We start from the raw sequence: 16610 nt of genomic DNA on the forward strand, positions 1-16610 counted from the left end.
TATTTGGACGCCAATTTTTGATCTGGGACGCAGAAAATCACTGAGGCTGGAGTCCTCCGTACGCATGTAACAGGTGCGCGGGAAAATTCAAAGATTTGCCGGTCCTGTTTCAGCCACCTGCTTTGTGGGAAAATGTGTTCATCAGTTTACTGTGCTGATATTTACAATGACAGAATTCAGTGACTGAAAGACTCTTTGATGTACTGTTGCTATTTCATAAGAGTACATTTAAAAAAAAAAGAACATGATGCAAGAGCTAGGCGGCTAGTTCAAAGGCTTTGACTTGGCGGCCGAGTGAGAAAATGTACTGATATTTAGTGATTGAATTCAGAGGCAGAAAGACCCAGTTTTAAAATCCTAGCGAGACCTCTGTTTAAAGATATCATATATTATGTAAGTTTTTAGGATAAATAGTTGTCATTATACTGTAAATAAACAGTCTGGTGAAATAGCGATCAATGAAAACTTCTGGTAAATGTTAACAGGTGGCAACAGAGAATGAAATAAACACCAATTAAACGACTTCCTGTGTGAAAGTCACGTTCTAATCCTTTAATTCCGTTTCAGTGTAAACATTATAATCACAACATAGTCTGTTCATTGAAAACATGAAAAGAGTCAATCGACCGTCACATCGAAACCCGTGAGTACTTCTGTGAGAACCTAATTACATGTACATGCCGGCTTTGTTTTGATCAACAACTTGGGGAAGTGTTTGTTGCTTTAAAAAAAAAATCCATTACAAGAGACCTCGGGTGCTGAATTAAGGGTCTTGGAGCTGCCTTTGACGTAAAGCAAAACAGTAACAGAGACAACGACGACGATAGTGACTTCGAATGTTCCATAGAAACTGATGTCATTAATGCCGAGGCTGTTTGGGAGAAATTAGTAAAGACTCATGGTCCTGAGATGGGCGTTTCTCTTGATGGAGGAGTGGATTTGTGCTGACAATGATTGCCCTACAGCCGAATACATGTCAGATGAAACTATAATTATTTCTATAGCGAACAAATTTGCAGCAGAAGACGATTCTAACTGGAGTAACACAAGTGTTGAAAGTGATGCAGACACTGATGTTGCACCCCCACCCCTCTGCACAGGAAGCAAATATTTTGATATTGCCATAAGGTGGATGGAGACCCAAAATGTTGACTACGTAAAGCTCATGCAGTTGAGAAATCTGAGGGATTTTGCTCGGCGGCAGAGAAACCAAGGAGTAACACAAAAAAAATTAACTGATTTTTTCAAAAAGTGAATTGATATTTGTCAAGCGTGGCACAAACGGCAAGTATTAACTTGTTCTAATTTACGTTGTTTTAAATTTGTAGACCAATTAAATATGTCAGTACTGATTAACTCTTGTTTTTTTTTTTGTTTTCCATTTTACTTCTATCGCATTCAAATCTATCTATCTATCTATCGTTCGATCGACACTGTTTCTCGAAAAGAGTCGATCTTTTGTGTATAAAAAACTTCTAATTTGGCTCAAACAATAAAACTAGAATGTATACAATTCAACATAAAACTTAGTGACGTAGTACACAATGTGTGAATGGTACACATGTTCAGCGAACGGAAACAACGTGGAATAATGTTTCGATGATCGCCTCAATATACTGTAATTTATCCTGAAATTTTTAATGTTGTCCATGAGAAAATAATAAAGTACACCGTTATGAAGAGATATTTATTAACAGTTAATCTCAGAACGATTATAAAGTGAGTATTCAACAGTATAATCTGCCTACCCCCCCCCCCCTTATTTTTCCGTTATGTCGTCAATCACTTTATTGGTTTTGGGCTTATTTTATAGGTCCCTCGATAACTCGCCCCTCGCTTATAGTGCGGTCGATGTTTCTGGACCCCGATGTGCGCGAGTTATCGAGGGAGTGGTGTAGATAGGAACAAATATGTTCAATGGAGAATGTCATCTCTATAATGGAGTGTTTGGCTTCTGACTCTGACACCACATACATGCAATAAACATGTGTATTTAGCTAGACTGGTCATAGACAAGAAAAGCTTATGAGATGACCTGTTATACATTGTCATGACCATCAAGGCAGCCATCTTGAAATCTTCTCGTTACTACTCCACCTAAATGGAAAGTCCTATTGATGTGGGATTTTTGCCAGAAGACTAATGGTTCTACTACTCAGTTCCATAATTGCATAGTGTATGATTTTTAGAGAAAAAGAATTTGCCAGATTTTTCTCACAGGTAATCCTGGCTATTATAAAAATACCTTGAATTTCTTTGGTACTGATTACAAAATTTTTAATTCTCTTTTTTGGAAATGATTGATGGGTGTAATTTGGGTTTGATAGTAAACAGCTTGGCCTAATTACTTCAAATGCGCACATATCAAAAAGACTGTCAGCTTCACTTCATCATTTGCATTTTTGTGACTTTAAAAGGTGAATTTTACAAATTTAGCCAATAACCGTTTTTACATTTTGTATTTTTTTAATAAATGTATTGCACTTTCTGAAGCTGATACTTCCTACTCTGCTAAACTGGTGTACTTTGGATTAGTTCAAGCTCATTTTTCAAGCACATGGCAGCAGTCATTTTGACCATTATACATCTGCTTCAGATAGTGAATGATTGCCATAGTTACCATTCTGAAGTCACAGAAGAGCAAACAAATTCACCTTATACCTGTCTCTCTTTCAGAAGTATAAATAACTGTAGAGTGAAATCTATGGTGCTTTGTTTGTCCTGAATGAAAATGAGGCTGATCTGATATCTAATAAAGCTAACCATTGCAGCCATCTTGAAAATCTTGTTATTGCTACTCCTCCAGAATTGATAGTTACATTGATATAGGGTTTTCACCAAAAGATTCCTTATTTAGTTGGTTCTCAATGAAATTGGTGCTCCCCATACAGCCAGTATAGATGCCACAAGTGAAGATAATGTAAATCCCATTGACACTGATTCTCCTGTACATCAGTTCTTTCAACCATCAGTTCATTAAATATGGGTCATTTTGTCCATCTTTCTATTAATGACTCTTGATCCAATCCATTTTTATTTACATTCTATGATCCGTACCCAAGCTGTCAATTCCCATCACTGCTGATCCATTTCCGTGCCCCTCTGCCCATTGATCTTATTTTCATTCATATCACTGTTCCTCTTCCTGACAGTCTTATTTTCATCTATTTCTCTATCCCTCTCTCCAACAGTCTTAATTTCATCTATTTCTCTGTCCCTCTGTCCAACAGTCTTATTTTCATCTATTTCTCTTTCCCTCTGCCCACAAGTATTATTTTCATCTATTTCTCTGCCGTTCTGCCCACTAGTCTATCCCTCTGCCTGACAGTCTTATTTTCATCTATTTCTCTGTCCTTCTGTCCAATAGTCTTATTTTCATCTATTTCTCTGTTCCTCTGTCCACTAGTCTTATTTTCATCCATTTCTCTGTCCCTCTGCCCATTCATCTTATTTTTATCTCTTTCTATGTCTCTTTGCCCATTCATAATTTTTTTATCTATTCTTCTGTCTCTCTGCACACTAGTCCTATTTTCATCTATTTCTTTATCCTTCTTATTTTATTATATTTCTCTATCCCTCTGCCCAACAGTTTTAGTTTGACCAGTCTCTGTCCTTTGGTCCACTAGTTTTATTTTTATTTATTTCTATGTCTCTCTGCCACCATTCTTATTTCCATCTATTTCTCTGTTCCTCTGCCAATTCCTTTTATTTTTATGTATATTATTGTGTTTGTTTGCCAATGTTTGTCTTCACAGAGCATTGATTGTCATCTTCAAACATTTGTTGATCAAAAAGAAGATCGAATAAAAATGCAAAACACCACAAAATTGTACATTCTTGTCATGTCTCACATTTTCCACTTTAAAGGAGGCTTGTTATTCTGATGAAGGAAATTAAAAGATAAAGCTATAGATTTAAAAGGAGAGTTGTCATTCCTCATCATGCTTGTTACATAACTACAAAAATAAAACTTAAAACATATTTGCTTCCAGTAATAATCAAGATAAATTAGGGTCTTTGATGTGACGTCTTCTTATGTAAAGATGAGGAAATGTTCCAATATTTTTTTATAATAAAACTTTGGTATCTTTCAATAATCAAAAATTAATATAAGTAAAGATAAAGATACGGACTAATACTCATAGTAAATACTAACTCCCATATTATAGACTAATACCCATTGTAAAGACTAATACCCAATAGTTATTGTTGTTATTGTTGTAGGGTTTAATGCCATTTTTCAGCAACAATAGGCTATACATGGTGGCCAGTATTAATGGTCCAGGAGGAAGAACCTGGGAAATCCCTGGAAAGAACCACTGACCCTCGAGAAGCTACTGGCAAGCTTTCTCACATACCCACATTGGCTGAATCTGAGACTCGAACCCATACAGACAGAGGTGAGATGACAGTGATCCATAAGGGAGAGCGCTTTAGACCACTCAACCACTTGGGGCCCCAATACCCAATAATAAAGATTAATACTCATAGTAAAGAATAAAGAGTAATACCCACAGTAAAGACTAATACTCATAGTAAAGACTCACATTAAAGATAAAGGTTAATACCCATAGTAAAGACTAATACCCATAGTATAGACCAATACCCATGTAAATGCCAAGACCATAATATAGACCAATACCCATTGTAAAGGCCAAGACCATGATATAGACCAACACCCATTGTAAAGGCCAAGACCATGATATAGACCAATACCCATTGTAAATGCCAAGACCATGATATAGACCAATACCCATGTAAAGGCCAAGACCATAGTATAGACCAATACCCATTGTAAAGGCCAAGACCATGATATAGACCAATACCCATTGTAAATACCAAGACCATGATATAGACCAATACCCATGTAAAGGCCAAGACCATAGTATAGACCAATACCCATGTAAAGGCCAAGACCATAGTATAGACCAATACCCATTGTAAAGGCCAAGACCATGATATAGACCAATACCCATTGTAAAGGCCAAGACCATAATATAGACCAATACCCATTGTAAAGGCTAATACCCATATTATAGACTAATACTCACAACAGAGATAAAGATTAATACTCACCGTAAAAAGTAATACCCATAGTAATGACTAATACCCACTGTAAAGACTAATACCCATAGTAATGACTAATACCCACTGTAAAGACTAATACCCACTGTAAAGACTAATACCCATAGTAATGACTAATACCCATAGTAATGACTAATACCCACTGTAAAGACTAATACCCATATGGAAAACAAACCTGTTCCATGAAATACCCATAAAATACAAGTAGATATGTTCAGAAAAATATAATTAAAATCTGACAGAGGACTAATCTAGTCAAAACTGAACTTAGCTGCTTAAAGTATAAAGATAATTACTGCATTTTATGTTCCCAGTGACTGCTCATCAGAATGATGGCTTCAATGAAAAACAAGGGTAAAAAAGAGGAACAAACAGACAGGGTCAGATAAGATTATACAGAAACAAAGAATAAATTAAAGAGGCAGAGACAGGGGGAGGGACTTGAAAGAAAACATTAATAGTGTACATAGATATACAGATGGAATATTCATACCAGGCACCAGTTTAAGGTGATAGTGCATACCTGCCATAAGAACCAAGAGTACCAGCATCTGTAACTCGGCCAGTGTCCAACCAGTGCTGCATACTGAAGCCAGCCATCATCCAAACCTCCAGATTAATCATTGTCTCAGGAAGCTGTTCATCAAATGTCACATTCTCACAGCTGTAAGGAAACCTTTATCAGTAAAGTAAGGGTTTTACATCAGCTGTCACATTCTTACAGTTGAAAGGAAACCTTTATCAGTAGAGCAAGGATTTCACAGAAAATGTCATATTCTCACAGCTGTAAGGAAACCTTTATCAGTAAAGTAAGGGTTTTACATCAGCTGTCACATTCTCACAGCTGTAAGGAAACCTTTATCAGTAAAGTAGGGTTGTACAACAAATGTCACAATCTCACAGCTGTAAGGAATCCTTTATCAGTAGTGCCTGGGTTTTGCAGAAAATTATGTCCCAGTTCATATCATTGTATATATTCATATGTCCATCACTAGGACTTGTGCAAAATTTTGGCAAATGCATACTAAATATATTTTTGGGGAGAAGGCCCCACTCTATATGCTGGTTCTCTTGCCTTAACCTGTATTTTTTTCATGTTAATCTAACCCTTACATAATATATTATAATAATCTTCTGGGCTTACTATTTAGCTTTTCTGATAATAAGTCTACTCCTATCATTTTGTCAGAGATAAAAAGAAACTGTAATTCACATGAACTTAATTTTCAAAAGAAAAACTGATTCATTGGAAGATACAATCTTCAGAACCAGGGTTCATACTGGACTGAATATTTGGTCATAGTGACTTCCCTCCTGTCTAAATAGAATAGCATGATGGGAAAATAGGGTGAAGTTCAGAGTAAAGCTAAATAGAATAACATGATGGGAAAATAGGGTGAAGTTCAGAGTAAAGCTAAATAGAATAACATGATGGGAAAATAGGGTGAAGTTCAGAGTAAAGCTAAATAGAATAACATGATGGGAAAATAGGGTGAAGTTCAGAGTAAAGCTAAATAGAATAACATGATGGGAAAATAGGGTGAAGTTCAGAGTAAAGCTAAATAGAATAGCATGATGGGAAAATAGGGTGAAGTTCAGAGTAAAGCTAAATAGAATAGCATGATGGGAAAATAGGGTGAAGTTCAGAGTAAAGTTAAATAGAATAACATGATGGGAAAATAGGGTGAAGTTCAGAGTAAAGGTCTCAAATTCTAATGGCAAAATAAGTTCATCAAAAACTGGTGTTTCACTGGCTCTGCTTTTTTAATAACAATACAGTAGAACCTGTCATGAAGGACCACCCATTCTGCCAAAAATGTTCAGTCTTTCAAGACAGGTGGTCTCTCATAACAGGTCACAATGCTATATAATCAATAAATGTTTGCATTGGGAATATAGTCTCTCAAGACAGGTAGTCTCACATAGCAGTGGTCTTTCAAGACAAGTTTCACAGTATACAAAATACTCATCATATTTTATTGATGAAGATATTAAACTGATCTGGAAAACTGCTGCAGACCTTTGTTTATGAACATTAGAAAGTAACCCACAAAACATAACTGTCCCCCCCACCTGAGAGATGATTAAATATATTTACAGAAGGTAAATCATCTCATTCTGATCATATTTACAGTGAAAAATTGGATAAATTTATTAATCTTCTCAAAATTTTAATTTTCAAGACTTCTTTAACAATAAAGTATTTGCTTTGGAGGTTGAAAATGGTTTTGGATTTCACTCATTTTCTAGTTTTATATTTTTATGTTGGCAGCAAAAGCTGCACCTCTTTGAGGGGTTCAAAAATACATGCAACAATCATAACAGTTTATTTTAAGCATATTTCTGCTGTTTTATGCCAATAAATAAACAGCTTATAACTTAAAACCACACAAGTTAACTATTTTTGGCAGAACATTTATGCATTCATTGGAGAACAGGGGAGGGGCAGTTACTGATTTGTGCTCAGCAAATCCTTTTAGTCAGCTTCAGTTTCCTGGTCTGCTGAGAGCCCAATTCACTTCCAAGTATAATACCTGGCTAATGAATACACTGGATGATTGGGGATGCAGAAGAGGCTTCACCCACCTTCCTGCATGTCATAAAAAGTGGCAAATTGTAGAAAGTTTAGCATACTGGATTCTTGACCTAAAGGGAGCATGTTTGAATCTTTACACTGAATCTGTCCTGGCTGGCTACTGTGGTATATCCTTGGACAAGGCACTTTATTCCAATTGCCCCAGAAATAAATAACTGTCTTATTTTGCTGTGCTATAAAACCAAACCAAACCATCATTTCCTTAAAGTAAACTCATTTCCTACACAAGAAGAATAAGCCCATATGAATTTCATTTTAATATACTTGATGAAAAGTATTTTAAAAAATTAGTTTTCACTGGTTCTTAAGATGTCTATTGAAATCTGTGAATGTGATATCTAACTTTTAGGCATACATTCCTGTAGTACAGAAAAACATCACTTATCTGGACTGATCAGGCCCCAATTTCACTCACACGTCTTAAAGTTAAATCCAAACTTAAGGCATCCGATTGGTCACATTTTAAGTCAGATCTAAATTTCAACCAATCAAATCACTGGATTTAGGCCTGAATTTAAGTTCAGACTTAAGTTCTATTTATGAAATATGAGCATCAAAAAAAAAAGATTGTGACTGATTTTTGTTGCTTTCTTATAATACAAAATGGATAAATTAATATATAAATTTTACATATATTTATAAAATGTATACACTGGGGACATTACATTGGTCAGTATGTTTAAAAAGTCCTGATAAGTGGCACCCATAAAATTTACATTTACTTTCAAAAGTTAACATACTTTTCTTGTTTACATCCAGATAAGCGATTCAAGATTGCTGTGAAATTCATGGTATCCTGCTTTTCACGGATGGTTACATCCTCATAACCGATCACTTCTTCCAGTAGGATCTTAAGAATGTGGTTCACGATAGCATGTGAAGTCCTCTGGCTGCTCTCCAGCACGATCTCTTGTCTGTTGCCATGAAAATATAGGTGGCGCTTGATCTGTTTGGTATCTGCAAGATGATGTTTAAAATATAAATACCATAACCATTACAATTAAAAATGATAATCATTAAGAGATTTGAGGTTGAACTGGACTAGGAACCCACTACTGTCACCATCTGGCAAAAATTAGGAAGCATTAAAAAAAATTCTTACAATTTTTAAAAATCGTATATATTCACAGATTACTGTACATTTCAAAGGTGAAATATAGTGTTATAGAGTTGTCCCTCTCTATAAATCCAATCAATATACTACTTTCCCTCACATAATGTTGGGAAGGTCAGAAATTACATTTTGTTGGCTAAGCTTGTTTTAGCATCACTACTTAATTTAATTCAATTTTAGTTCTAAGCTAATAAGAAACAGTTTGAAAAATGTGTTTCATATTCTTATACACAATACTGCTGTGTTTTTATGTACCATTGTGATACAGCCTTGATATAACATACCTCAGTATAAGGTACTCACACTTTTAATGCAGGTCACTTTATAGCTCCTCTTAACAACATCATAACTATACAAAACAGCAAACATGTTTGCAGAAAGAATGAGTGCATTGAGGCATAGGGATACATTGAAGCAGTAAGGCTGATATGTACTAATAAGCCATATTAAAAAGAGTTGTTTGACCTGACTTGAAACAAAACATTAATGCAGTTTATATATATATATATATATATATATATATATATATATATATATATATATATATATATATATATATATATATATATATATTGTAACCCCTGTCCCCTTTTACCCCTTCCAAATATTGTGAACTTACATTCTGAAAGAAATTCAAAATGAATTGGTATTTACAGAAGTTCAATTCATTGCATCTAAAAATAGCAACATGCAGACTTAAAAGAAGACGCCAATTTGGATTTGTAATATGGAAATACAAATTGAACTGCTGTATCAAATTCCAGCTCAAGCATGTAATATTAAATGGGTATGTTATAAACATGGAAAACAGTATTAATTGTATAATTAATTTCCTTGTCTTTGTAAGTTGATATTCAGATCAATATTGATGACACTCAAGTATAAGATGTTCTCAATCAAATTAAATTCTATTTTACTTTTTTACCATAAGTACTCAGCTACAAGTCAGATCCAAAAGTGAACAACACAGACCCTGATCTGCTATAATGGGCTGGCAGATCAGAGTTTATGTGGCTTGTTCTACTGACTACTACTAATAAACTGCACAGACCCTGATCTGCTGGCATGTTATATTATGGAAGATTTAGGTCTATGTAGTTTGCAATAGGATTTGACTAATGTACATGTGTACATCTGGTAAGTCAATTGTAAATTATAAAACAAATTGTTGACAGCTAATCCCAAACACATTTGATGGATCAGGTGATAGATATGCTGTTCTAATGTAGAGGAAACAGGATAATGTATATGTTTGACAACTACTAACCCTTGCAAGTAGTGGATAAAGGAACTGAACACTGGACCATGAAGTTGTAAAGTGAGTAATTTGAGGCTCCTGAAATATATCACATACATTGCCTTTTAGCTTGTTTTACTTCAAAACTTTCATATCTATGGAACATTGATAACATTGCCAATGCTTTTTATTAGTTTACCCAGTATATAACCCTCTGGTATCTCTACACCTACTGTTAAGCAGATGGATCCAGGTTCAAGTCTTACCACTGGATCAGCCTGGAGCAGCTAATGCTGTGCCTTCCTTAGCAAGGCACATTACTGCAACTGCCTTGGCATGATATAACCTTTCTGTGTTGCTAGGAAACACCAAACAAAACCAAGGTAATTATCACCAACATCTCCAGGTTATGTAGAGATCTAAAGTGATACCTATGGGAGAATACTTTGCTGGTATTTTGTTGGAACTTAAATCAAAGTCTGGAATATTTAGACTTGTAGAAACTCAGGGGCACTTCAAAAATTTGGCATTGATTCCATTCCCTGGACTAAAGGCACTAAATTATCAGGATCATGCTCAAAGTATTTGTAGGGAGGTCATATCACCCAAGAAAAAAGCAGACTTTCTAAAGGAATGCATTTTTTTGGGCTGTATAGACTGGTCTCAGTTAGTAATTACTTACAACTGGTGTTTGAAGGGTCACAGAATAAGTTCCAGAGAAAAACTTTTCAGGAGATCAAATTAAATTAATATTGTCAACTTTTTGTTTATATAACAGCTGGATGGGTAAAAGTTTATTCTGCATGAGTAACAATTATTAGTACTTGTCTGATTAGGGAAAGTGGATTTTTGGAGATACATTAAAACCAGTCTTGAGAGACCACTGCTAGAGAGACCACCTGTTTTGAGAGACCAGGATCTCCATGCAAAGATTGATTGATTATATAGTGTTGTGACCTGTTATAAGAGACCACCTGTCTTGAGAGACCACTATCTTTTGGCAGAAGGGATGGTCTTTCAAGACAGGTTATACTGTATTTTAACCCCAGTAAAGCCCACATGAGAGTGTTTGTAAGATACATATCCCAGCATTCATCTGTTTTGTAACACCTTCTCCCTCAATATGTGCCCCTAGGAGGAGTGATAAGGATAAAATCAAGGAACAATCTCAGCTGCACATCTGAAATAATCTTTCATACCCAGAAAGCATATACAGTCACATGATGCTGATCTCAAAAGTTTCTGATTTCCTGGGTCCATTTCCCCCACCCTTCTGGGGTGGAATAAAACTTTTCAACTATTCTGCATATTTACAGACCACATTCAATCAAAGTGTTGAATTTACCTGAGTACATGTGAAATTTTGCCAATAATCTGAGCACCTGATTTTGTGTTATACTGGTAGATTGTATGGCTGATTTGTCTTATTCCTTAAATATTTTGCAACTTTTGTCATTACTATTCCTACATATTGCCATAAGCCAACATAAAAAAATCATAAAGATCTATCAGCAATTAGATAATCTACAGTTACACTGGTAGTGATAGTGTATCAATCACATCACAAGGTTTAAAGTGTTTTCTTGAGTTATGTTTGCAAAGTTACATGACATAATTACCTATGTCTGGAATCAGATATATTTATCTACCCAAGGTAAGACATTATCTGTCTTGTAATGAATAACTCCATTATACACTGAGTCTGTGAACTTGCTGATGTAAGTGAAATCAGTGAAGGTCATTTGTGATAAATGTGCTTGTAATGTCAGATTTTATATATATATATATATATATATATATATATATATATATATATATATATATATATATAAAACAGCTATCTAGATGAGTCATAAGACCTAATAATGTATTACAAACTTATGAGACATGATATAGATATCCAAGTGATCCCTATCTCGAACTTTGGAAGACTGAACACATCCACAAAACAAAACTTCTGTCATATATAGGTAAATGTACATCTTGATCTACCATCACATAATGTGCCAGCAGATCAAGGTCTCTGTTATTTATTGACTACTCCTAGCAAACTGCATAGACCAATATCTGCTGGTGCATTGTGAGATGACAGATCTGTGTTTATGCAGTGTACAGTTGAACCCATCATATTTTAAGTGAGTATATACAGTACATATGAAATTTAAAATTTAAAGTTTATCCCCCCAGTTGTCAAAAAGCATCAGGGATATTGTTATCCATTTACCTGTGTGCCAGTCTCAAACCCCTGCATATGGGATATTGTTGTCAATTTCAACTGTCAGTCCTCAACTCTGGTGTCAGGAATATTATTATCCATGTCATCAGTCTACAGTCAATGCATCAATGATATTGTTATCCACACAAACTCATTCCATAACCCTTGCATCAGGGACAATGTTATATATATCATTCATCAGTCCATAACCGCTGCATGGAGGAATAGTGTTATCCATGTCATCTGTCAGTCCACAATCCCTGCATCAGGGATACTGTTATCTATATCATCCATCAGTCCATAACCTCTTCATGGAGGGATAATGTTATCCATGTCATTTGTCTGTCCACAATCCCTGCATCAGGGATATTGTTATCCACATAAACTGTCAGTCCATAGCCCCTGCATCAGGGATATTGTGTCCCATGCACTTATCATTTGGAAGATGAATATGAACTTTGTTTACTTTCAGTTGGCTCCCAGGGAGAGTGTCAGAGTTCAAATATACTGGGATATCATGCCAGTGTTGTACAATATTTGGTCCCTTTAGTGAAGTCCTTGGGAGGGGGTCAAAGGTCAAATATACAAAATGGGGAATTACAATGAAAGTTGAGAATATTATTTTTTAACCAACCTGATAGGAGTAGGTAGGTAGATATGTAACAGAAGATCATGGGGATTTGCCATGGCAAGTCAAGGAAGTAGCTCTAATTTATTTCTACCATGTTACCAAATATTGTGATAACTTTGTCAAAATATATCAAATTGTCTAATTATAATGAGAATAAAAATTAAATTAAATATCATAAAAATTAAAAGAAACAATATACAATTAAAACTGAAGAGGGAGCTGCTGCAGCTCAGGTGGTAGAGCACCAGATTCATAATGAATTGACAGGATAAGGTGTGTTTGCTTCCTATTGAACTAGTTTTACACTTAGGGTAGGTAGGTATATAGCATCATATATATATATATATATATATATATATATATATATATGTATGTATATATATATATATATATATATATATATATATATATATATATATATATATATATATATATATATATATATATATATATGTGTGTGTGTGTGTGTGTGTGTGTGTGCATTTGTGTGTGTGTGTGTCTCTCTGTCTGTGTGTGTGTGTGAGATTTGGATTTTTAATGTAGCTTTAACAATTTTCAGTCATATTATTACAATGTATGTATGTATGTATGTATGTATGTATGTATGTATGTATGTGTCTATCTATCCAAGTAGTGGGCAAAACTGGGTCCATTAGATGCACAAATCAATTTCAGGTATGTTTTTTTTAAACTAGGGGTGGGGTGCTAAAGTCAGCAATGAAAAACAGAGCAAGTCAGCCAACCAGAAACATACATTTTCTTCTTTGCCTGACATAAGTCCTGCTTTTTGTTTGAAAATGTGCAGATCTACTATAGATGCTCACTTGCAAGTTTAGACAAACTGCAAACAACATAGACCTTGATCTGCCATTGCATAATGAACAAGCAGAGCAGGGTATATCATGTTTGCTTTACTGATTATTCCTAATAAAGTACATAGTCCCAGATCTGCTGGCACATTATGTGATGGTATATCTGTGTCTATGCAATCTGAAGACTCAAAAGGAATTAAATTCAGTAATTACTTTTTAAGAAACAAATGTGGTTTGGTTAACAATTACAAACATACACTGAAAGTGGCTTGGTTCACAATCATAACTACTGTACCATGAAAGTGATTTGGTTCAAAATTATAGCTGCACTGAAAGTTTAGTTCACAATTATAACTGTATACTGTAACTTGTTTGGTTCACAATTATAACTATACATTGAAAGTGGTTTAGTTCACAATTATAACCATACACTGTAACTTGTTTGGTTCACAATTATAACTATATATTGAAAGCAGTTTAGTTCATAATTGTAAATGTACATTGAAAGTGGCTTGGTTCACAATTATAACTATACGTTGAAAGTGGTTTGGTTCACAATTATAACTATACATTGAAAGTAGTTTAGTTCACAATTATAAATGTTCATTGGAAGTGGTTTGGTTCACAATTATGACTATACAATGAAAGTAGTTTAGTTCACAATTATAAATGTACATTGGAAGTGGTTTGGTTCACAATTATAACTATACAATGAAAGTAGTTTGATTCACAACTATAACAGTACATTGAAAGTGATTTAGTTCACAGTTATAACTGTACACTGAAACTGATGTGAGTCACAATTATAACTGTACACTGAAAGTGGTTTGATTCACAACTATACATGTACACTGAAACTGGTGCGGTTTGCAATTATAACTGTATATTGAAAGTGGTTTGGTTCACACTTATAACTGTATACTTAGAGTGGGTTCCTTCATAATTATAGTTGTACATATGAAAGCAGTTTGGTTCACAGATATAATTGTACATTGAAAGCAGTTTGGTTCACAATTATAACTGTACTTTGAAAGTGGTTTGATTCACAACTATACATGTACACTGAAACTGGTGTGGTTTGCAATTATAACTGTACATTGAAAGTGGTTTGGTTCACACTTATAACTGTATACTTAGAGTGGGTTCCTTCATAATTATAGTTGTACATATGAAAGCAGTTTGGTTCACAGATATAACTGTACCTTGAAAGCAGTTTGGTTCACAATTATAACTGTACATTGAAAGTGGTTTGATTCACAACTATACATGTACACTGAAACTGGTGTGGTTTGCAATTATAACTGTACATTGAAAGTGGTTTGGTTCACACTTATAACTGTATACTTAGAGTGGGTTCCTTCATAACTATAACTGTACATATGAAAACAGTTTGGTTCACAGTTATAACTATACAATGAAAGCAGTTTGGCTCACAATTATAACTGTACATTGAAAGTGGTTTGGTTCACAATTATATCTGTACACTTAAAAAAGGTTGGTTCACAATTATAACTGCGCTTAAAGTTTAGTTCACAATTATATATGCACTTGAATTGGTTTAGTTTGCAATTAAAACTGTAGACTGAAAGTGGGTTGGTTCACAATTATAACTGTTCACTGAAGGTAGATTGAATCACAGTTATAACTGTACAATGAAAGTGGTTTAGTTCATAATTATAACTATACACTGAATGTGGTTTAGTTTAGAGTTATAAATGTACATATAAATTTTCTCTACTATTGATTTTAAGAGCTCTCTCCCACACAGGTAAAATGCACTTCAAACCCACAACAGAATACCTGTGTTGACCCACAAGACATGAAATAATTACCTATGTTTGGTATCAGATATATTTATCTACCCAAGGTAAGACATTATCTGTCTTGTAATGAATAACTCCATTATACCTTGAGTCTGTGAACTTGCTGACATCAGTGAAATCAGTAAAGGTCATTTGTGATAAATGTGCTTGTAATGTCAGATTTTATATATATAAAAAAAACAGCTATCTTAAGATGAGTCATAAGACCTAATAATGTATTACAAACCTATGAGACATGATAGAGATATCCAAGTGATCCCTATCTCGAACTTTGGAAGACTGAACACATCCACAAAACAAAACTTCTGTCATATATAGGTAAATAAACATCCTGATCTGCCATCACATAACGTGCCAGCAGATCAAGGTCTCTGTTATTTATTGACTACTCCTAGCAAACTGCATAGACCAAGATCTGCTGGTGCATTGTGAGATGGCAGACCTGTGTTTATGCAGTGTACAGTTGAACCCATCATATTTTAAGTGAGTATATACAGTACATATGAAATTTAAAATTTAAAGTATATCCCCCACTTGTCAAAAAGCATCAGTGATATTGTTATCCTTGTTACCTGTTTGTCCCAAACACCTACATTAGGGATAATGTTATCTATGTCATCTTTCAGTCCCCAACCCCTGTATCAGGAATATTGTTATCCACATCATATGCTAGTCCCCATCCCCAGCATTAGGGATATTGTTATTCATGTCATCTGTCAATCCACAACCCCTGCATCAGGGATATTGTTATCCATGTAAACTGTCAGTCCATAACTGCTTCATCAGGGATTTTGTTATCCATTTAAGCTGTCTGCTCATAACCCCTGCATCAGGGATACTGTTATCCTTGTAAACTGTCATTCCATAACCTCTGCATCAGGAATATTGTTATCCATGTTTTTAGTGTGTCAGTCAATAACCCCTGCATCAGGGATATTGTTATCCATGTTATCAGTCCATAACCCCTGCATCAGGGATATTGTTATCCATGTTACCAGTATTAGTGTGTCAGTTCATAATCCATGCATCAGGATTATTGTTATCCATGTTATCAGTCCATAACCCCTGCATTAGGGATATTGTTATCTGTATCATCC

General features: G+C 34.7%; 1 protein-coding gene across 1 annotated transcript in view; it reads right to left on the bottom strand.

The window, feature by feature from the left end:
* Positions 1–16610, bottom strand: part of LOC149780863 (uncharacterized) — a 111272-nt gene that overhangs the window by 43377 nt on the left and 51285 nt on the right. Inside the window, exons 3-4 of the mRNA XM_089937962.1 lie at positions 8422–8638; positions 5609–5749 (exon numbers count right to left, since the gene is read on the bottom strand). Of these exons, the coding sequence (XP_089794088.1) occupies positions 5609–5749; positions 8422–8638 (358 nt within the window). The remainder of the gene's footprint in view (positions 1–5608; positions 5750–8421; positions 8639–16610) is intronic.

This window comes from Sinohyriopsis cumingii, chromosome 16 (assembly GCF_028554795.1).
Source record: "Sinohyriopsis cumingii isolate HCF-2022 chromosome 16, ASM2855479v2, whole genome shotgun sequence".
In the NCBI taxonomy this organism is placed as follows: domain Eukaryota; kingdom Metazoa; phylum Mollusca; class Bivalvia; order Unionida; family Unionidae; genus Sinohyriopsis; species Sinohyriopsis cumingii.